Source organism: Bactrocera dorsalis, chromosome 4 (assembly GCF_023373825.1).
Source record: "Bactrocera dorsalis isolate Fly_Bdor chromosome 4, ASM2337382v1, whole genome shotgun sequence".
NCBI lineage: Eukaryota > Metazoa > Arthropoda > Insecta > Diptera > Tephritidae > Bactrocera > Bactrocera dorsalis.
In genome coordinates this window covers 10,155,899-10,179,950 of record NC_064306.1, presented here as the reverse complement: position 1 = coordinate 10,179,950, position 24,052 = coordinate 10,155,899, and the positions used below count along the sequence as shown (strand labels likewise).

General features: G+C 43.0%; 1 protein-coding gene across 9 annotated transcripts in view; it reads left to right on the top strand.

Annotated features, from left to right (window-relative positions):
• LOC105228632 (microtubule-associated protein futsch) overlaps window positions 1-23,727 on the top strand; it is a 209,059-nt gene extending 185,332 nt beyond the window's left edge. For 8 of the 9 annotated variants that reach the window (XM_049456350.1, XM_049456357.1, XM_049456352.1 and 5 more), the window contains exons 4-8: window positions 1,274-1,446; window positions 3,421-3,643; window positions 3,705-3,863; window positions 3,920-22,486; window positions 22,552-23,727. In XM_049456350.1, coding sequence (XP_049312307.1) covers window positions 1,274-1,446; window positions 3,421-3,643; window positions 3,705-3,863; window positions 3,920-22,486; window positions 22,552-22,721 — 19,292 coding nt within the window. In that variant the 3' untranslated portion in view covers window positions 22,722-23,727. The remainder of the gene's footprint in view (window positions 1-1,273; window positions 1,447-3,420; window positions 3,644-3,704; window positions 3,864-3,919; window positions 22,487-22,551) is intronic. The other variant, XM_049456359.1, reaches the window with a different exon arrangement.
• Window positions 23,728-24,052: the final 325 nt, after the last annotated feature.

Below are 24,052 nucleotides of genomic sequence, written 5' to 3'. Positions count from 1 at the left end.
ATGCTTCACAATTTGATTGTTCACAAGTAAAAAACATTGAATCCTAAATGTATACTTTACCAAGTATAAATACTTGTTTATATGCCTAAATTTCTAAGCTCCTGTGAGCCTTAAAAACCAAAAAATATTGTAACGCTGTTTTTCAAAAATAAACTAAAAATTCTGTTATGATGTGTAATTTTAAATGTTTAATGAACTTCACAGCACCTGGATGTATACTTCCAAGAAAGTAATATTCAGTCCAGGCCTGCATTTTCTAAGTATTCTAACAGGGAAAAATCCCATATAGCGCCTGTAATTACATCGTTCATTATATTCGTGCAATTTAATGCTATTAACAATTTTGTCTCTAAATGACTTGTGAAAGAATTTCTATATAAGCTAATGTAAAGATGTAGTGAGTCCACCTTTAACGAGCCTAAACTGATAATTACAAATTTATTTTCGAAAGTTTCGAGACAGTTGTTATATATCCTCCTACCTTGTTAGGTATTCCCACGAACTCCTTAATAAGGGCATACTCTAAGGGAAGTTAGTTATAGGAAATCGCATATTCAGAACATTCTGAGATACTGCTAGCTCTTTTCTTTATATTTATGATAAGATGTGTTCCAGATGTTTTCTAACAAACCTAAAGCGGCCTACAACCGTTCCTAAATATTTTGAGAAGGATAAACGCGAAGTCGAAAAAATACTCTAATACATACATAGGATGTCAGCTTTTTTATATCGCCTAAGTTTGTCAAAGCCGCTTTTGGAAAAAAATGTACCACAACCTTTACTATTAACACACCAACTTTATCTTATATGTACGCATGCTAAGTATGTAAGCAAACGAATCTTCGCGCATTCCGCTTCAGTCGAAAGATTGAACTCTGCTTGACTGGTGAAGTCCACATAAAAAACATACTCTCTTGAGTAAACTCAGCTCTTGTTGCATATTAATTAAAACTACCGAAAGTGGTGAAGCCGTCAGTGCTATCTCCTGCAGCCATTTGAGTATAAGCGCGACGTTTTCTTTAGTCATCCCCACCGTCTCTCTGCACTGTGCGTCTCAAATGACTTATCACATTAATTTACGCGTCCACTAAATAATAAATCACGCACCTGAGCTTTCGAAATTTAATATAATATTTATTAGCTAGACATTAATGAGTGTACAAAAATAGTAACAAAGGCAGTTCTGTTACTTAAAACATGTTATATAAGTAGCTTATATTACCAGTCCAATATGTATAACTAATTATGTTATTGTTGTTGTATCTCTTTGCAGGCGAACGACTCATTCAGTATGCTAGTGAGAATCTAGTCACTGAAGTGCTTATACACCCTCAGTACAATACACTCATACAATGTATGCGTAATCTACTGAGTAGTTTTACACGACATCGTCACATTATACACGCTGGCTACACGTTCTCCGGCAATGGTTCCTGGATCTTACAGGTGAGGGGGTTTCCAAATTTATATGACAAATGGAATAAAAGTTAAAAAGGAAGAACCACAATAAGAAATATTATTATGCTCGAAAATAAGAGAAGATATTCATAATTTAAGTGGGTTTTAACAAAAAAAGAGTTCACTTTGCGTATTATATATTAGGGAACAAGTTGGTATAGTAAGTGGATAAAAAAACCCCAAAGTAAGGATCTATACACGTAATATTTGATACCACAAAAACCTTATTGGATTTAGAATTGAAAACACAAAAAGATTATCTGTTACCAACAATCGAGTGTTAGGGTAGACTAGGTTATGTTAGATGGCTAATTGAAGATCGCACGTGAACTGCTATATGAGTCCTTTGTGAAGCCATAAAAAGAGAAGAGCTCCTGTGTTCGAACTTATAAATTAGCAAAACACTTAGTACCCAATACAAATTTGTACGGGCGTTTAATTTCCACTCCCGCAGCTCGATGGGATGTCTGAAGGTTTGCGCTCACAAGTGTTGAAGTCTTGACCGCCAAACTCGGGAGAGTCAAGAAAGAAGTGTTAAGTTATTTCTACCTCATCTCCTTCCATACAACTTCTGCAAATGGCGTCTGGTAAGACTCCTAACTTTAAGCCACGGCCATCAATAAGGCAATGAGCTGCTAAAAGCGCCACCACTAGGGAGAGGCGGATCTCCTGTGATCGATCGATCCGATGATGATCCAGCTAGCTGGCCTAGTTAGCGAAGCTCAACTATCTAGAACTTAAAAGGATATGCGAGCACCGACCCGCTCACATTCCACCGATAGCGGTTCTAGAGTTCCTTTCCTTGCTAGCTCATCAGCTATGCAATTTCCTGTGATTCCGCTATGGCCGTGCCCATATTCTAGTCTTATCCCAAAGGCGAGTTTAGACACTCCTCGCCCAAACCCTGAAGGCACTGTAAATGAATTCAAGGCTAGTATCGTCGCTCTACTATCTGAGTGAATGGTCACTTCGCTGAAAGAGGCTACACTTCAGAGCAGCAGATCTACTGCTACCTTAATGGCTACACTGCAATAGTCAGGAAGTCTAAAGCTGGAGTTGGTAAAGAGCTTCTGACAGTAAACCCCTTCACCAACCTTTCCAAGTTTTGACCCATCCGTAAAGAAGCTCATTTCCCTTCTCCTCCAAGGGCTTTTTCTCACCCTAAACTCCCTTATCGATATACCTGTATGGGCAGAGAAGGAGCTGCCAGAGTTCTGTTTGACTTTACTTAAAAGGATTCAGAACTGTCCAAGGGATCTCGAGTCAGCAACCTATTCCGAAATTTGTTGATAAATATTTTCTACCACAAGAGGCTTGAAAGATGATCACAAAATCCAAATAGCAAGACAATCTGTTCCCAACAATAGAGTGCACTTAAACGGATTCCAAACTGACCAAGAGATCTCAACTCACCAGCCTATTCCGAATTTATTTTAAAATAATTTCTACCACAAGATCTTTGAAAGATGATCACAAAACCCAAGTAGCTGTAAAACAATATGTTCCCCAACAATCCAGTGTACTTAAACAAACTACAGAACTGACCAAAGGATGATCTCAACTATCTCAAATATCCAGACCTGAGCTATCACAGGTCTGTATTTCTATAATTTTATTATAATCTCTAAATATTTAAAATTGCCCACCAAATTCAATACTGAGTGCCTCATTATAAAATTGTTTTCAATATCAAATATTCAAACTCTTAGCTTCCTTCCATAGCTTAAAATCCAGCGAATCGTATGTCGTTGACCAATATGGCAAGTATATATCAAATTCACAGATCCAAGTTAAATTTTTCTTGAGCCATACAAGTTATTCGTATTACTACACCCTACTGAGCTGAGAATATATATCAACCCATTCCAACCGAACTTTTAGTCATGGCCGACATGTTATATACCGTCCTAACTTTAGTTAGACCATTTTCCATTATGCACCTGTTCAATTATTTACCTACAGGATGGAACCTTCTCCGTCTCCGACTTCTCGGAGGCGTTTCAGGAACACGATGTACAGCGTGTCATACGTGCCTACGCCGACACGATTACAATGAATATACATTGCGCCGATGCCGGCCACTGGCACAGCTTGCCACACAAAAGTTTTGCACGCCTCTGCAAAATACGCATCAATCCCGTTGATGTACTGGACACCAGCAGTGAGGGCATCAATGCCTTTATTGGTAAGATGAATCTAAATTATACCACAATTGATAATCTTTAATCCAATTTCAACCCACACAGACTATCTAGCACCAATGCTCGTGCCCACATCACTGCGGGAACTGCTTGAGACCTCGGATGTTGTGGGTAATATACGCTTTACGCATCCAACACTATATGTCTTCCCCGGTGGACAGGGAGATGCTGCACTCTTCGGCATCAATGGTTTTAATATGCTGGGTAAGTAAGCCATCGATTTGACAATATTTCCCATGTTAAATAACTTCTCCTCGTAGTTGATGGTGGCTTTAATCGCAAAGCTTGCTTCTGGGACTTCGTACGACACCTAGACCGCTTGGATGCCGTCCTCATGACACGCCTTAACAATAGCAACATACAGGGTATCAGTTCGGTAGTGTCTCGCAAGCGTGATGCTCATGTTTATCCACAAATTGGGCATTTCTTTGGTAATGTACCCGATCGTAAAGGTGGTCTGCCCAGTCCCGATGGCGACAAAGACCGCGATCCATTGCTGGTTGATCTCTTCGAACATGGCCACAATTTGGTAAGCGATCTTAAGTCGCTGGACTTGAAACCACAAAACTGCTACCGCAACCAAGAGCCAATAAATCTGTATCACAAAGTTGGACATGGCACACTGGATATGTATGTGATTAGTCCTGCGCGTGACTCGAAAGAAGTAAAAGAATTCTTATCGAAGTGGCACTCCGGCGATCAGCGTCTCTTTGCCGCACGCGATACACGCGAATTCAATTTCCCATTACAAAATTTGGTTTCGATCTGCGCACTGCTGGTGTGGCAACCAGCCAATCCAGATGATACCATCACCCGTATACTCTTCCCCGGTAGCACACCTGATTTTAAGATACAAGAAGGCTTGGAAAAACTCAAGCATCTAGAATTCATGAAACACTCAACCTGCACTGCCAAATCGATTGCACCCGCTATACAAACTGTGGTAACTACACGAAAAACATTCAAGTCCGCCATCGGTGCGCCTATTGAGCCACTGAGCGTAACATCTAAACCTAAATTCGCACCAGTTGCTGCCGCGGCTGTTGCTATACAGCAAGACAACAAAACTAAAGAGGCCGCAGCTGCCGCCGCCGCTGCACAGGTCATCGAAGAGACTAAAGTAGAGAAAGTAGAGGCTGAGAAAATTGTGTTGCCAAAGAAGGAAGACTCGGTGGACACTGATGAACCTGCTGCTGAAACTGGCGATGAGGCTGTGCCTGAACCGGAACCAGCTATTGAGGTAGAGAGCAAGGAGGAAGACAAACCCGATGGTGAAACAGCAGATGAGGACAATAAAGAAAAAGAGGCCGAAACTGAGAAGAAGGTTGAAGTAGTAATTGTAAAGCCACAGCCACAAGCTGCACCACAAAAGGAAGAAACACCTACACCTGAGGTAATTAAACCAAGCAGGGTTGCCAAAGGAAAGGGGGACAAACCACGTGCCGAAGTCAAGCCTGTAGTGCGTTCACGCATTGACACCAAACCACCCAAATCAATGGAGCGCAAAGGTATAAGGAAGGACTTGGCTGCTGAGAAGAAGGCCTCACCCACTGCTACGCCACGCAAAGAGTCTGCAGCACCAAAACCAGGCACAGCACGTGATGTAAAACCTCGCGTTATTACACGTGCCACCAAATCCAGCCCCAGCAGCACGCCAGCTAAGAGCGCAAAAGACGCTAACAATCGCAAGGTGCTCGAATCGAAGCAGCAAGCGACACGACAAGTTACCAGCACTTCCACTACTACGACCACACGTCGTGAAATGACGCGTACCACTGCAGCGGAACGCAAAGAATCACGCACACAACAACAGCAAGCTCAACAACGCAAACCAATTTCACGGCGTCCGCGTGGCGCTTCGCCAACAAAACGGGCACCCGGTAGTCCAGTCAAGTCGGCTAAGCCCAAAGCGGATTTGAAGAAATCACGTCTGGATAAGGGTGGCACCACGGATTCCAGTCTAGTGTCAACGCCATCGGCAGATGAGGCAGTTGCTGCTAAAAAACTACAAGATCTGACCGCGTCACAGGAGTTGGATGCTGAGAAGCAACGTGAACTCGACGATCTCAAAGAAGAACAAGAAGTTGTACGTGAAATAGAAGCTGTCTTTAGTCGTGATGAAATGAAACGACAAAAGCAATTGGCAGCTGAAATGCGCGAAATGTCTAAACAGGATAGCACTACTGAGGCCGAAGAAGAGGAAGAGTATTTGATAATTGAAAAGGAAGAAATCGATCAATATACCGAGGATTCCATTGTGGAGCAGGAAAGCAGCATGACGAAAGAAGAAGAAATTCAAAAACATCAACGCGATTCACAAGAGTCGGAGAAGAAACGGAAAAAGAGCGCAGAAGAGGAAATCGAAGCCGCTATTGCCAAAGCAGAAGCCGAAGAACGCAAAGCACGACTCGAGGACGAAGCTGCTGATGAAGCACCTGAAGCGGTAGAAGCTGCAGTAGAGGCTGGCGAGGAACAAGTTGAAGAACCCGTACATAAAATAACTACTCCAGAGAAGTCAGAAATTAAAGCCGAGGTACAAGAAATAATTACCACAGCCAAGGATATAGTCACAACACGCACTGAAGAGCAAATAACCAAAGCCGAAGAAGAACTGTCTTCACCCACGCCTGAGGACAAAATAAGCAGCGCCAAGAAAACTTCCGACACCAAAGATGAGCTTATCGAACAACCTGAAATTATGCCTGCCAATTTACAAGAAAGTCTCCCAGAAGAAAAATTCTCAGCTACAATCGAGTCCGGCGCTACTACAGCGCCAACGCTGCCCGAGGACGAACGCATACCTCTCGATGAAATCAAGGAAGACTTGATAATCGAAGAGAAATATGTTAAAGAAGAAACCAAAGAAACTGATCAGGCGGCTGGATATGAAGTAGCAGACGTTAAACCAACCGAACCTGCTGTAACTGCAGCCGGCATTGTCATTGAGAAAATAGCCGAGCCCGTAATTGTCGGCTTAGCTACCGCAGAACGTGTACTGCCAATGAAAATGACTTTCGAGGCACAACAAAATCTGCTACGCGATGTTGTTAAAACTCCAGATGAAGTAGCAGATTTGCCTGTACATGAAGAAGCCGATTTGGGTGTCTACGAAAAGGATACACAAGAAAGCGGTAAAGTCATTTCGCATAAAGAAGAAATTACAAAGGAGGAAAAGGAAACTGAAGAAAAAGACATTTGCGAAGGTAAAGAAGTGGAAGTTGCAGAGGAAGTAGGAACAGTAGATCAGGTAGATGATGAGAAGGTGAAAGAGGAGATTGCAGAAAAACCAGTGCAAGCAACCGAGGAAAAGGCTGTGTCTCCAACTGAAAAGAAACTGCCCTCACCTATAGAAAAACCAATTTCTCCTCTCGAAAAGGAACCAACTCCCATCGAGAAAACCGCCTCCCTTGATGAGAAACCAAGTTCTCCTTTGGGTAAACTGCCATCTCCTACCGAAAAAGAAGAAATACCAGCCGAAAAAGTATCCTCACCCAGTGAGAAGCCAGAATCCCCTGTCAAGCAGCAACCTTCGCCTGCTGAAGGGCAAACATCTCCCGCAGAAAAAGAAACGACAGCAGTAAAGGAAGAAGAGACGTCAACCGAAAAGCTTACTACTCCATCCGAGAAACCTGTTTCTCCAACAGAAAAAGAGACTCCGAAAGATGACAAAGAACCTTCCGCTGAAGCAGATGTTTTGACTAAGGAGGCCGCTGAGGCAGCTGAGAAAATTCTTTCTCCTGCAGAAATATCCGTTTCTCCAACTGAAAAAGACACACAACAATTAGATGAAATGACATCACCCGCTGAGAAGCCTACATCACCTGTTGAGAAGAAAGTGCTTAAAACAGAAGATATTATAACTGAGAAGACACCTTTACCAACCGAAAAATCCGTCTCTCCAACTGAGCAGAAAACCACTGAAGTAGAGAAAGAATCATCACCTCTTGCAGCTTCTCCAATTGCAAAGGAGGCTCCAAAAGTTGAGAAAGTACCTTCTCCCACTGAGAAGCCTACTGTTGAGAAGGAAACAGTAAAAGCAGAGGAAATTGCAACCGAAAAAGCTGCCTCTACAACAGAAAAAGAATATTCTCCCACAGAAAAGGAAGCTGAGAAAGTCCCTTCACCAGGAGAAAAAGACGTTTCCCCAGCTGAAAAGGACACTTTGCACGTAGAAACTGTAACTTCACCTCTTGCAGGTTCTCCAACTGAAAAAGAGGCTCCACAGGTTTCGAAATTATCACCTTCTGCTGAGACGCCTGCATCTCCTGTTGAGAAAGAAGCATTAAAACCAGAGGATATTTTAACTGAGGACATTTTAACGGACAAAGATGCTTCAGCATTAGAAAAATCCATCTCTCCAACTGAAAAAGAAGCTATAGAAGTAGACAAAGTTCCTTCTACAGCTGATAAACCTGCTGTAAAGGAAGTGTTACCTGCTTCAGGAGTCCAGAAAGAAGACGAAAAGGTTTCATCGACTGAGGATAAACCAACTTCTCTGGTAAAAACAGAAGAAGCTGCTACCGATAAGATGATTGAGAAACCGAAATCACCTATAGAATTAGAAGTACAAAAGAAAGATATTTTAGCCGCTGAAGCGGAAAAAACAGTAACTTCATTAGAGCAAGAACTAGCAGAATCTCAAAAAGCGAGCTTAGCTTTAGGTATATCCGCTGAGGAACCAACTTCTGATGAAAAAGATAAATTATCATCACCTGTTGACAAAGCACCTACCGAAGAGTCAAAGAAGTCCACAAGCACCCCTGAAGAAAAGGATGGTAGTGAAATTACATCGGAGGACGAGCTTCCTGCGCTAGTACTTGCAGATATTGATACATCTAAGCCAAAAGATAAGGACGACACAGTTTCAGTAGGAAGTCCAGCAACCATCGAAGAAGCTATCGAAGTTGAAATGCGGAAGTCTTTACAGGCCAGTAGAAAAACTTCTCAGGAAATAAAAGAAAGTGATTTCAAGGTGGAATCTCGTAAAACATCGGTAGTGTTAGATGAAAAAGAAGAAGAAAAAGAACAAAAAGTCGAACTTTCTCCAAAAGAAAAATCTCCTGTCGAAAGTATCAAAGACGAGAAATCAGCACCCGTCTCCAAAGAAGCCTCACTGCCAGGGTCAACTGTCGAAAGTATTAAAGATGAAAAGTCCCCCTCTGCATCCAAAGAAATTTCTCGACCAGCTTCTGCTGCAGAAAGTATTCACAGTGATGCTGAAAAATTTGAAACAGAAACTGTTTCTTCTCCGGTTGATAAGGCACCAAGAAAAATTGATACTACTGATCTTACTTTATTGTTGGACGATTCAAAAAGAGATACCAAACTGCCAACATCATCAAGTCCTGTCGATGTGGCGGACGGCGAGTTCGCGGAAGTTAAAGACACATTTGTAGAAACTCAAAAAGCATCTGCTGAGAGCACTGCTGTTAGTGGTACGAAGACCGTTTCCAGCCCTATAGATGAAGCAAAAGATCTTATCACAGAAGCTGCTGTTACTGCGCGTCCGGAAAGTCCAGAAGCTGAAAAATCACCTGTTATATCAAAAGAAACATCCCGAAAGCCATCACAAAGTGAACCTTCAGCCGGTAGCACTAAAGACGAAACATCTCCCGTCGCTTCTAAGGAAATATCTCGACGAGAATCCGTTGCAGAAAGCATAAAGGATGAAAAATCATCAATCGCATTAAAAGCAGATACCGATACGGAAGACCTCAAAGACCAAAAGTCACCTGAAGTACCAACAAAAACTGCCCAAACCGCTTCCACAGTCCAAAGTGTCAAAGAAGACAAATCGCTTCTTGATTCAAAAGAAGTATTAGAGCCAGAATCAACTAAAGAAAGCCTTAAAGAAGAAAAATCACCAATCATATCTGAAGAAGTATCTCGTACTGATTCTATTGCAGAGATCACCCAAGAAGAAAAGGATCAAGTTATTGAAACAAAAACTGCTTCATCACCAGTGGATAAGGCTCCCACTAAGTTAGATCCAACAGAACTGGCACTGGATTTAGATAAAATAAAAGCTGACACTAAGCTTCCAACATCTTCAAGTCCTGTAGATGTTGCTCATGGTGACTTTCCTAAAGTAAAAGAAACATCTGTTGCATATAAAAAAACTCCAGCAGAAGAAACCACTGTAGCAGGTGCGGAAACAGTATCCACTCCAGTTGATGAAGCAAAAGAGTTAACTGATATCACTGCAGAGGAGATAACACGCCCTGAAAGTCCTGAAGGTGCTTCTCCTAAAATCTCTAAAGAAAGCTCTCGAAGAACATCTGTGGGAGACAAAGTCGATAAGTCACTACTCACATCAAAGCCAGGGTCGACAGAAGAGAGTTTGAAAGATGAAAAATCCGCTGTTCCTTCTGCAGAGCCCTCACGACGAGAGTCCGCGGCAGAAAGTATTAAAGATGAAAAGTCACCAGTCGCGTCCAAGCCTGTATCGGTAGCAGAGAGCGTCAAAGATGAAAAGTCCGCTGCTCCTTCTGCAGAGCCCTCACGTCGAGAGTCCATGGCAGAAAGTATTAAAGATGAAAAGTCACCAGTCGCGGCCAAGCCCGCATCGGTAGCAGAGAGTGTCAAAGATGAAAAATCTGCTGCTCCTTCTGCAGAGCCCTCACGGCGAGAGTCCATGGCAGAAAGTATTAAAGATGAAAAGTCACCAGTCGCGGCCAAGCCCGCATCGGTAGCAGAGAGTGTCAAAGATGAAAAATCTGCTGCTCCTTCTGCAGAGCCCTCACGGCGAGAATCCGTAGCCGAAAGTATTAAAGATGAAAAGTCAACAGTCGCGTCCAAACCCGCTTCGCTGGCAGAGAGCGTAAAAGATGAAAAGTCTGTTGCTCCTTCCGCAGAGCCCTCTCTTCCTGAATCCATGGCAGAAAGTATTCAAGATGAAAAGTCACCAGTCGCATCCAAACCCGCTTCGGTAGCAGAGAGTGTCAAAGATGAAAAATCTGCTGCTCCTTCTGCAGAGCCCTCACGACGAGAGTCCATGGCAGAAAGTATTAAAGATGAAAAGTCAACAGTCGCGGCCAAGCCCGCTTCGGTAGAAGAGAGTGTCAAAGATGAAAAGTCCGCTGCTCCTTCTGCAGAGCCCTCACGACGAGAATCCATGGCAGATAGTATTAAAGATGAAAAGTCACCAGTCGCGGCCAAGCCCGCTTCGGTAGCAGAGAGTGTCAAAGATGAAAAGTCTGCTGCTCCTTCTGCAGAGCCTTCACTTCCTGAATCTGCCGCTGAGAGTATTAAAGATGAAAAGTCACCACTCGCATCCAAACCTGCTTCGGTAGCAGAGAGTGTCAAAGATGAAAAATCTGCTGCACCATCAGCAGAACCCTCACGTCCGGATTTTGTAGCTGCAAGTATCAAAGATGATAAGTCACCACTTGCTTCAAGGCCTGAGTCAGCTGCCGAGAGTATAAAAGATGAAAAATCTCATACTGTTTCTAAAGAAATTTCTAGATCTGAATCACCAACCGCTCAGGGAACCAAGGAGGAAGTTGATACTGTTTCTTCCCCCGTGGATCGAGCACCAATAAAAATTGAAGATTTGCAATTGGCATTAGACTTGGAAAGTGCTAAGTTAGATGCCAAACTGCCAACGAAATCCAGCCCTATAGATGTTGCGGACGGGCATTTCCCCGATGCCGCAATTGAACCCAGCAAAATAACAGATCTAACAAGTGCACCAGCAGAAAGTGCTGTTCCAAGTGTTGCAGATACAGTTTCAAGTCCCATAGACGAAGCTAAAGATTTAGTTGATGTCAGCGATGTTAGACAGGAAGTTACAACAGTGTTTGCGGAAACTCTCGATGTTCTCGGTAAAGAGTTGAAAGATGCAGCTGGAAAACTGGCTGACGACGCTAAAATTGTAGAAAGTGACTCCGAAAAGATGGGTACCACCAGCGATGTTATTGAGAGAGAAACGGATGAAAAAAAGAGTGCAAAAGATGAAAAATCTGCCGCACCATCTGTAGAGCCCACACCTCTTGAATCCGCCGCAGAGAGTATTAAAGATGAAAAGTCACCAGTCGCGTCCAAACCCGCTTCGGTAGCAGAGAGTGTCAAAGATGAAAAATCTGCTGCTCCTTCTGCAGAGCCCTCACGACGAGAATCCGTAGCCGAAAGTATTAAAGATGAAAAGTCACCAGTCGCGTCCAAACCCGCTTCGGTAGCAGAGAGCGTAATTGATGAAAAGTCTGCTGCTCCTTCTGCAGAGCCCTCACGACGAGAATCCGTAGCCGAAAGTATTAAAGATGAAAAGTCACCAGTCGCGTCCAAACCCTCTCCGGTAGCAGAGAGCGTAATTGATGAAAAGTCTGCTGCTCCTTCTGCAGAGCCCTCACGACGAGAATCCGTAGCCGAAAGTATTAAAGATGAAAAGTCACCAGTCGCGTCCAAACCCGCTTCGGTAGCAGAGAGTGTCAAAGATGAAAAATCTGCTGCTCCTTCTGCAGAGCCCTCACTTCCTGAATCCATGGCAGAAAGTATTAAAGATGAAAAGTCACCAGTCGCATCCAAACCCGCTTCGGTAGCAGAGAGCGTAATTGATGAAAAGTCTGCTGCTCCTTCTGCAGAGCCCTCACTTCCTGAATCTGCCGCAGAAAGTATTAAAGATGAAAAGTCACCAGTCGCATCCAAACCCGCTTCGGTAGCAGAGAGTGTCAAAGATGAAAAATCTTCTGCTCCTTCTGCAGAGCCCTCACGACGAGAATCCGTAGCCGAAAGTATTAAAGATGAAAAGTCACCAGTCGCATCCAAACCCGCTTCGTTAGCAGAGAGTGTCAAAGATGAAAAATCTGCTGCTCCTTCTGCAGAGCCCTCACTTCCTGAATCCATGGCAGAAAGTATTAAAGATGAAAAGTCACCAGTCGCATCCAAACCCGCTTCGGTAGCAGAGAGCGTAATTGATGAAAAGTCTGCTGCTCCTTCTGCAGAGCCCTCACGACGAGAATCCATGGCAGAGAGTATTAAGGATGAAAAGTCATCAGTCGCATCAAAGGCCGCTTCCGTAGCAGAGAGTGTAAAAGATGAAAAATCTGCCGCACCATCTGTAGAGCCCACACCTCTGGAATCCGCCGCAGAGAGTATTAAAGATGAAAAGTCACCAGACGCATCCAAACCCGTATCGTTGGCAGAGAGTGTCAAAGATGAAAAATCCGCTTCTCCTTCTGCAGAGCCCGCACGACGAGAATCCGTAGCCGAAAGTATTAAAGATGAAAAGTCACCAGTCGCGTCCAAACCCGCTTCGGTAGCAGAGAGTGTCAAAGATGAAAAATCTGCTGCTCCTTCTGCAGAGCCATTACTTCCTGAATCTGCCGCTGAGAGTATTAAAGATGAAAAGTCACCAGTCGCATCCAAACCCGCTTCGGTAGCAGAGAGTGTCAAAGATGAAAAATCTGCTGCTCCTTCTGCAGAGCCCTCACGACGAGAATCCGTAGCCGAAAGTATTAAAGATGAAAAGTCACCAGTGGCATCCAAACCTGCTTCGGTAGCAGAGAGCGTCAAAGATGAAATATCTGTTGCACCATCTGCAGAACCATCACGTCCAGAGTCTGTGGCTGCAAGTATCAAAGATGACAAGTCACCACTTGCTGATATTAGCGATGTTAGACAAGAAGTTACAACAGTGTTTGATAAAACTCTTGATGCGGAAACTATTAAAATGATTGATAAAATAACAGAAGATGTTGAAAGCAAGTTAAAGGTGGCAGTTGAAGAAACAATTGAGATCTCAGAAGAAGTTACTAAAGTCGCAGATGAATCTACGAAGATAACTGAGGTGCTAAGAGAGGCAATGGCTGATGAAGTTAAGACGGTAGCCGAGGAATCTGTTAAAAGAACTGAAGCTATAAGCGAGGTTGTTGACGATAGGGCTGCGACTGCAATCGAAGAGATCAACAAAACCACAAAAATCGCTAAAGAGACAATTAAAGATGAAGCCAAAAAAGTGGAAGAAAAAACCGAGGCTATAGTTGAGGAAATTTCCAAGACAGTCAGCGACATAAAAGAAGATGTAACAACATCAATCTCCGGGACCGTAGATACGGCCGTCAAAAGAACTGAAGAAATCTCAAAAGCAATAACTGAAGAAATTGATGACAAACTGGAACTTTTAGCAGAAAAGGTGGAAATAACGGCGCAAGGAGCAGTTGAAAAATTAGATGAAAAAACAAAGACTATTGGCGAAGCTCTCCTTAAAACTGAAGCAAAACTTGAAGATTTGACCAAACTTACAGAAGAGAAAAGTAAAACTGTAGTCGAAGATATAACACATAAGTTTATTGAAGTGTCTCAAGCCGTCGAAGACAAGACAAAAACTATAACTGAAGAAGTCTCCAAAAAAGCTGAAGAAATGGAGACGGCGGCTGAGGAGAAAACGAAAACACTTGCTACAGAGACAGGCGAGATAGCTGAAGAAATCTCCAAAAAGATTACTGACGTTCAAGACTTCGCTACTGATAAAGCAAAGACAGCTAGCAAAGAAACCGCTGAAAAGGTAACTACATTAACAGAAATAACCGAAGATGTGCAAAAGACAGCAGAAGAAAAAGCACAAGCCACAGCTCAAGCTTTAGTTGAAAAAATTTCGGTTGTAACAGAGGTCGCCGATGACAAAATTAAATCTGTTGCAGATGGTGTAGACAAACTGATTGACGACTCAATAACTACTACAACGGAAGTTACCACAGCGGTTAGTACCACGGTTGAGACAATTACAAGTGATATTTCCACAGGCATTAGTGGATTCCTCAAAGATGTCAAGAGCAGCATATTCGGCACTGCCGAGAAAAAACATGAGCAATTAAAGGAAATCACAGAAGAAATAATCAAACCTGAACAAATCGAACTGGACTCTTTGCCAGCTGCTACAAAACTACCCCTTGAGCTGAGCACATACTCAACTGAATTAAGAGAAACCCATATTACTACAGTGGAATCACCCGAATTTAAAGTGACAATGACCGAACGCGATGAAACCATACTTCACGACATTAAAGAAGAGGACGAAGAGCACAGAATATCCCCACCCACAACAAAACCGGCAATATGCAGTGAACAGCCCTTACGTCCAGTTTCACCACGTGAAGAAGAGGTTGCTAAAATAGTAGCCGACGTTGCTAAGGTTTTGAAATCTGAAAAAGATATAACGGAAATCATTCCAGATTTCGATGAAGAAAAGTTGATACAGCGTTTAAAAACACCAGAAGAAGCCGAGTCGGAAACCGTTACGGTTCAAAGGATGTTGGTAACCGCCAGCAGTGAAGATGGAGGAGAAGAAATAGATATATGTCCAAAAGGTAGTATTGTTTTTACGCCGACTATGGCTCCCGAAACTATACCAGAAGGAGTTTCTACAATTAAACCACTGGACATAGACTACCAACACTACACTGAGGACTCTGGTGCAGAGGAATCGGAAAAGTCTTCTCCTGAGCTACGTTCGGGTCCGATATCCATTGAAGAAAAAGACAAAATTGAAGAGTCCGAAAAAGAGCTTCGTAAAGAAGCCGCAACTAAAGTTGGAAAAGACGAACAGAATAAAGACACTACCGAATCTCAGCGAGATTCAATTTTGCCAACTACAGAAAGCAAGAAAGATGATAAGTCACCAGTAGCTTCCAAGGAACCATCACGACCAGAGTCTGTCCTCAGTACTAAGGACGAGAAAATTGAAGAAACTGTTGAATCTCGTCGTGAATCAGTTTTGTCAACTGCCGAAAGTAAAAAAGATGAAAAGTCGCCTATGGCATCCAAGGAACCATCACGACCAGAATCTGTCGCCAGCACCAAAGATGAAAAGATTGAAGAAACTGTTGAATCCCGTCGGGAGTCAATTTTGTCGACTGCCGAAAGTAAGAAGGGAGAAACTGTTGAATCTCGTCGTGAATCAGTTTTGTCAACTGCCGAAAGTAAAAAAGATGAAAAGTCGCCTGTGGCTTCCAAGGAACCATCACGACCAGAATCAGTTTCTAGCACTAAAGACGAAAAGATTGAAGAAACCGTTGAATCCCGTCGGGAGTCAATTTTGTCGACTGCCGAAAGTAAGAAGGGAGAAACAGTCGAATCTCGTCGTGAGTCACTTTTGTCAACTGCAGAAGTCAAGAAAGATGATAAATCACCTGTGGCTTCCAAGGAACCATCACGACCAGAATCAGTTTCTAGCACTAAAGACGAAAAGATTGAAGAAACAGTTGAATCCCGTCGGGAGTCAATTTTGTCGACTACCGAAAGTAAGAAAGAAGAAACGGTCGAATCTCGTCGTGAATCAGTTTTGTCATCTGCCGAAAGTAAAAAAGATGAAAAGTCACCTGTGGCTTCCAAGGAACCATCACGACCAGAATCTGTCGCCAGCACCAAAGACGAGAAAATTGAAGAAACTGTTGAATCCCGTCGGGAGTCAATTTTGTCGACTGCCGAAAGTAAGAAGGAAGAAACAGTCGAATCTCGTCGTGAGTCACTTTTGTCAACTGCAGAAAGCAAGAAAGATGATAAGTCACCTGTGGCTTCCAAGGAACCATCACGACCAGAATCAGTTTCTAGCACTAAAGACGAAAAGATTGAAGAAACCGTTGAATCCCGTCGGGAGTCAATTTTGTCGACTACCGAAAGTAAGAAAGAAGAAACGGTCGAATCTCGTCGTGAATCAGTTTTGTCAACTGCCGAAAGTAAAAAAGATGAAAAGTCGCCTGCGGCTTCCAAGGAACCATCACGACCAGAATCAGTTTCTAGCACTAAAGACGAGAAAATTGAAGAAACTGTTGAATCTCGTCGTGAGTCAGTTTTATCGACTGCAGAAAGCAAGAAAGACGATAAGTCACCTGTGACTTCCAAGGAACCATCACGACCAGAATCAGTTTCTAGCACTAAAGACGAAAAGATTGAAGAAACTGTTGAATCCCGTCGCGAGTCACTTTTATCGACAACCGAAAGTAAGAAGGAAGAAACGGTCGAGTCTCGTCTTGAGTCAGTTTTGTCAACTGCAGAAAGCAAGAAAGATGATAAGTCACCTGTCGCTTCCAAGGAAGCTTCACGACCAGAATCAGTTTCTAGCACTAAAGACGAGAAAATTGAAGAAACTGCTGAATCTCGTCGTGAGTCAGTTTTATCGACAACCGAAAGTAAGAAGGAAGAAACGGTCGAGTCTCGTCTTGAGTCAGTTTTGTCAACTGCAGAAAGCAAGAAAGATGATAAGTCACCTGTCGCTTCCAAGGAAGCTTCACGACCAGAATCTGTTTCTAGCACTAAAGACGAGAAAATTGAAGAAACTGTTGAATCTCGTCGTGAGTCAGTTTTATCGACTGCAGAAAGCAAGAAAGACGATAAGTCACCTGTGGCTTCCAAGGAACCATCACGACCAGAATCTGTTGTCAGCACTAAAGACGAGAAAATTGAAGAAACTGCTGAATCTCGTCGTGAGTCAGTTTTATCGACAACCGAAAGTAAGAAGGAAGAAACGGTCGAATCTCGTCGTGAGTCAGTTTTGTCAACTGCAGAAATCAAGAAAGATGACACGTCTCCAGTAGCTTCCAAGGAACCATCACGACCAGAATCTGTTGTCAGCACTAAAGACGAGAAAATTGAAGAAACTGCTGAATCTCGTCGTGAGTCAGTTTTATCGACTGCAGAAAGCAAGAAAGATGATAAGTCACCTGTGGCTTCCAAGGAACCATCACGACCAGAATCTGTTGTCAGCACTAAAGACGAGAAAATTGAAGAAACTGCTGAATCTCGTCGTGAGTCAGTTTTATCGACTGCAGAAAGCAAGAAAGATGATAAGTCACCTGTGGCTTCCAAGGAACCATCACGACCTGAATCAGTTTCTAGCACTAAAGACGAGAAGATTGAAGAAACTGTTGAATCTCGTCGGGAGTCAATTTTGTCGACTGCCGAAAGTAAGAAGGAAGAAGCAGTCGAATCTCGTCGTGAGTCACTTTTGTCAACTGCAGAAGTCAAGAAAGATGATAAGTCACCTGTGGCTTCCAAGGAACCATCACGACCAGAATCAGTTTCTAGCACTAAAGACGAGAAAATTGAAGAAACCGCTGAATCTCGTCGTGAGTCAGTTTTATCGACTGCAGAAAGCAAGAAAGATGATAAGTCACCTGTGGCTTCCAAGGAACCATCACGACCAGAATCTGTTGTCAGCACTAAAGACGAGAAAATTGAAGAAACTGCTGAATCTCGTCGTGAGTCAGTTTTATCGACAACCGAAAGTAAGAAGGAGGAAACGGTCGAATCTCGTAGCGAGTCAGTTTTGTCAAGTGCAGAAATCAAGAAAGATGACACGTCTCCAGTAGCTTCCAAGGAACCATCACGACCAGAATCTGTTGTCAGCACTAAAGACGAGAAAATTGAAGAAACTGCTGAGTCTCGTCGTGAATCAGTTTTGTCGACGGCTGATAGCAAGATGGAAGAAACGGTCGAGTCTCGTCGTGAGTCAGTTTTGTCAACTGCAGAAATCAAGAAAGATGATAAGTCTCCAGTAGCTTCCAAGGAACCATCACGACCAGAATCTGTTGTCAGCACTAAAGACGAGAAAATTGAAGAAACTGCTGAATCTCGTCGTGAGTCAGTTTTATCGACTGCAGAAAGCAAGAAAGATGATAAGTCACCTGTGGCTTCCAAGGAACCATCACGACCAGAATCTGTTGTCAGCACTAAAGACGAGAAAATTGAAGAAACTGCTGAATCTCGTCGTGAGTCAGTTTTATCGACAACCGAAAGTAAGAAGGAGAAAACCGTCGAATCTCGTCGCGAGTCAGTTTTGTCAAGTGCAGAAATCAAGAAAGATGATAAGTCTCCAGTAGCTTCCAAGGAACCATCACGACCAGAATCTGTTGTCAGCACTAAAGACGAGAAAATTGAAGAAACTGTTGAATCTCGTCGTGAGTCAGTTTTATCGACTGCAGAAAGCAAGAAAGACGATAAGTCACCTGTGGCTTCCAAGGAACCATCACGACCAGAATCTGTTGTCAGCACTAAAGACGAGAAAATTGAAGAAACTGCTGAATCTCGTCGTGAATCAGTTTTGTCGACGGCTGATAGCAAGATGGAAGAAACGGTCGAGTCTCGTCGTGAGTCAGTTTTATCGACTGCAGAAAGCAAGAAAGATGATAAGTCTCCAGTAGCTTCCAAGGAACCTTCGCGACCAGAATCAGTTGTCAGCACTAAAGACGAGAAAATTGAAGAAACTGTTGAATCTCGTCGTGAATCAGTCTTATCGACAACCGAAAGTAGGAAGGAAGAAACGGTCGAGTCTCGTCGTGAGTCAGTTTTATCGACTACAGAAAGCAAGAAAGATGATAAGTCTCCAGTAGCTTCCGAGGAACCTTCACGACCAGAGTCTGTTTCTCGCACTAAAGACGAAAAGATTGAAGAAACTGTTGAATCTCGACGTGAGTCAGTTTTATCGACTGCAGAAAGCAAGAAAGATGATAAGTCACCTGTGGCTTCCAAGGAACCATCACGACCAGAATCAGTTTCTAGCACTAAAGACGAGAAAATTGAAGAAACTGCTGAATCTCGTCGTGAGTCAGTCTTATCGACAACCGAAAGTAGGAAGGAAGAAGCGGTCGAATCTCATCGTGAGTCAGTTTTGTCGATTGCAGAAAGCAAGAAAGACGATAAGTCACCTGTGGCTTCCAAGGAACCATCACGACCAGAATCTGTTGTCAGCACTAAAGACGATAAAATTGAAGAAACTGTCGAATCTCGTCACGAGTCAGTTTTGTTGACTGCTGAAAGCAAGAAAGATGATGAGTCACCAGTGACTTCCAAGGAACATTCAGGACAAGAATCTATTGCTCGCTTCAAGGAGGAAACCGCTGACGTTCATATAATTACGATGGGAGAAACAGCTTCGGCGGTAACTAGATCAGTGGATAGTGAAATTCTTACTCAGAAGGAAGAATTGAATAAAGCTAGGCTAGCGACCACTGAATCTAGATCTGCACATACAACATTAGAGGAAAAGAAAGCTGATTCATTCACGACTGAATCTATATCCTCAACAACGGAAATATCAACTATCGTTAGTAAGTCAATAGATTCATCCATTCGTTCACATCTTTGTGAGGAATCTCATAGTGAATCCATGAGTAGTGTTAAAGTGGAGGATGGTTCTCCAAGAGAGTCACTTTCCAGTTTCGTTGCAAGCAAAGATGATCGTAAAGTAGGTGATGGTAAAATACTCGAAGAATCCTTCGTGAAGTCTGTGAAAACTGAAGTGCTCACCCAAGCGGAGGAGTCCATGACACATTCAGAGGAATGTTCTTCAGAGTCCATAATTAGTGAAATTCAAACCAGCGATATGACAACACAAAAAGTAGATGCACACACAACGCTCAAAACTGCCACCCAAAGTGAGGCTGTGGCCCTAGACAGTAAAGAAACTCTCAAGGACACCGTGGCTGAGTTCTTAGCTACAGAGAAAATTGTTTCAGCGAAGGATAGCTTTGTAAGCGACGCAAAAACTACAACGTCTTCAGCTGAAACTTTAGAAAAGACTATAAAAACAATAACAACACAATCGGCTACAGAATCGCGTAGAACATCTGATTTACTGGCAAGCATGAAAGACAGTTCGCGAAGAGAATCCGAATATAGTCAAACAAGCGAAGGACGGCACACACACAGCGATCACGAAGACGAAGAGGAAGATGAGTGTCTAATCAGCATGAAGGAGGGACGTTCAAAATCTATAGCTACAATTATGATGACCAGCATTTATAAACCCTCCGAGGACGTAGACACTTTTGAAAAGCTAGAAGAAGAGGAAAGCGAAGAGCACGCTGAATATCTTGAAGCAGCGGAATCGACTGTCACCAAATCAAAAAGTATCGCGCACTCGGCAAGTGAAAAAGTTAGTGCTGTGAGTTCAGAGGGCAAATCGAAAATATCAACACAATTGGAAACCATAATCTTAACACAACCACTTGAGAGTGATCCAAAGACACCACCCACTGCCCCAGTGAGCCCTGGCATAAAACATACCACAACTGGTGCAAGTACTGTAGTAACCACTACAACAACATTAAGTGAAACTTGCGGCAGTAGTGCAGCTTCAGTGAGTGGACCACTCTCACCAAGAGATATTAGCGGTAAGTCCAGTCCCGGTGCACTCACATCTGAAAGTCAATCATTACCAACACCTCTTGGTCGCGGTTCTCTTACAGATGCGTCCGAATCGTCGCCAAAGCCCACTTCGCCATTCCCGCGTGTTAGCAAAGAAGAGCTGAAATCAGCCAGCGCCGCTGTCAGCGAAGCTCTCAGCTCTGGCACTTATGCAACACAAGAGTACAGCGAGAGCATGTTGCCAGATTTACATGAGCTGCGCGGTATAGAGAAGACAACTGCACTTAGTGGCAGCACTGAAAAAATAATCACAACAACTATAACAACCGTAACTAAAGTGATATCTAGCGATGGCAAGGAAATCGTTATGGAAGAGAAGACAGTTACCACCACAGACACCACAGAGCCAGATGGTGAGAAGGTGACTGTAACCACCACACGCACTACCAGCGAAAGTGACAAGAGCGATCACATATTGCCCAAGGAGGTGGCGTTGCTGCGCGGCGCCTACCGTTCTTCTACACCCGGCAGCGACGACGAACGTATGACTGGCGCTTACATGAGTGATGACGAGCTGCCCGCATCGCCACGCAGCCTTGCCTCATCACATGGCGCAAGCTATGAATTGCAACGCTCCAGCTCAGGCGTGAGTAAACGCTCCGACTTCGATGTGGACGACAGCCAAGACGATATACCGCCACAATATGGTAGCGAAGAACACTCTGCCGCCCGGGCTGTATCCTCAACCATCAGCTGCCTACAAAAAATCGCCGATCCAATGAGCACCTCATTCTATGGTGCATTGCCTGACAGTTTCGACACCAAACCAACAGCACCAATACCCATATGCGGCACCACAACACATACGGTAACCACGCGCACATATGTCGCCGACTCACCCCCTAGTCAATCCACGGAGAGCATCGAAAGCACTAGCCAAACCTCAGCCAGCCGTCAAGTGATTAGCGGCGGCACACGCGCCAGCGTTGACAGTGGCGATCACAAATTCCTCGAAGAAGCCGACATGGATTTCGAAAAGGCGCTTGAAGAGCATGTACAAGTGCGTGGCGCCGATGTTATGTCTTCAGTCACCGCCAAGTATTCTTATTCGCCCTCCAAAGCGGAAGAGGTAGAGCATAGTGTGGCCAGTGTTGAAAAGCCAAAATTCCCGTTAGTTGATGTGCAGAAAACACGCTTCGTCGAAACCGGCACCACTGTATCCAGCAGCAGCAGCACAATAGAAAGCGCAACTGAAAGCAAAGATGGCAAGACAACAACTACTACGACTACAACAACCACTACTAGTGCTGAAGGCGCAGGCACAACTGCCAGTGAGACCACAACAACCACCACCACGACGACATCAAGCGCTACCGGAGCACTGCCTAAAGACCCTCTAAAGGAATGGGGTAAACCATTGGGACTGCCATCGCCCGCACCACTGCCCATTGAGGGTGATGTACGCACCACACCGAAGAAGGAGCGTCGCTTAGTGGCCACTAAAACACGTCTAAACAACGAAAAGAATCTACGCAAACGTTCAGAGTCGCCCAATAAGGCCAAGAAGCCGGCGCCCATTTATGTGGATCTCACCTATGTACCACACAATGGCAATTCCTACTACTCACACGTCGAATTCTTCAAGCGTGTGCGAGCGCGTTACTATGTCTTTTCCGGCACCGAACCCAGCCGTCAAGTGTACGATGCGCTGTTGGAGGCAAAGCAAACATGGGAGGACAAGGACTTGGGTAAGTCTAATAGGCTTGTTGTAAATTTCAATTGCTAATCTAAATAATATTTTTGGTCTGCACAGAGGTCACCATAATTCCCACATACGATACGGATGTGCTAGGCTATTGGGTTGCTGAGAATGAGGAGCTTTTGGCCAAATATCGTATCGATTTATCGCCTTCAGCATCGCGTTGCACAATCAACTTGCAGGATCACGAGACATCGTGCGCCGCCTATCGCTTGGAGTTCTAGGCCACGGGGATGTTTATCTCATTCGCCGATGCCGAAAATCTCATACAACTCTACAACTAAAAGCTTAACTCTACTACTAAATACTTTAAGTACTAAAACATAAGATCAAACTAAAGAATAAAATTAAAAATTCAAACAAATAAAAATGGCAATGAAGCTTTTGACCGAACATCAATCGTGAAGCTTTTTATGAAAACAAGACAAACTTGCAACAAACGAACAAGTAAATAATAGCAACACATGAAAGCTTTCTTGGCTGAAACTTGCACGTAGGCGAGTTAAGTGTGCGCACTTAAACAAACGCTGCAAAGTGTGACAGTCAGCGAGAGCTTTCACGCTTCAAAAGCCCACAACTCAGCGTCGCAACACAAGCGCAAATACAAAAGCTTGACATACCTGTTGAAGAAAACAAAACACAACTACAAATACATAATATAAAACTGAAAATCTGTAACTGAGCAAGCGGAATGAGTGAAAGCTTGACAAAGCTTTGCGCTTATATAAGTACGCAGCTTTGTAGCAGCTTTTGCGCAATTTTGGTGAAACAAGAGTTATTAGCATAGCAGACATGAGCATAATTATGGCGGAGTTCTTGGTGTACTACACGAGATTTTGCAATTGGAAAAAATCTAGTGTAGCGCCATTTTGTTTATTGATGCCGCACATTTTTATGCCAAGTCTCGGAAGGCAATAAAACGGAAAAGCAGCACTTGCAATGTAAAACAATGCAAAAGAATTGTAATTACAGTAATTAAATGCATATTTGTTGAAGATATTTAATTACACAAAACAGATATATACACACGTATGTATTGCCTGATTCATGTAAGGATGTCGATGACTCTTTAAGAAAACCAAAAACTAAAAAAATACAAGAAGTGAACGCTGAAAGCGAAGAAATAATAAAAAACTAAAAACAGTATATTAAAGCATAATAAATAGCGAATAAACTAACAACTTTGTGAGCAGAGCAAACGACGAGAGAGTTGATGAGAGTAGATTGCTGAGAAGAAAAGTTAAAAGAAATTTTAAAAAGCTTTGAAATAATTAAAAAGGAATTAAAAGTGAAAATCAAACATATAAATATTAAAATATATATACATATATAAAGATTAATTGAGTAAAACAAGAATCGAAAGAGACATCAATGTAATAATTGAACACAACATTTAAAAAAGTATGAAAAATAGTTAACAAACTGAGTAAAAATTAAAACATACAGAAAAAATAAAAAAAAAATATTAAAAAATAATTAAAAATAAATTTAAATGAAAGAAATAAAAGCATAATAAAATAGAGAGAGATAAATAAAATTTAATTAAAAATTTTAA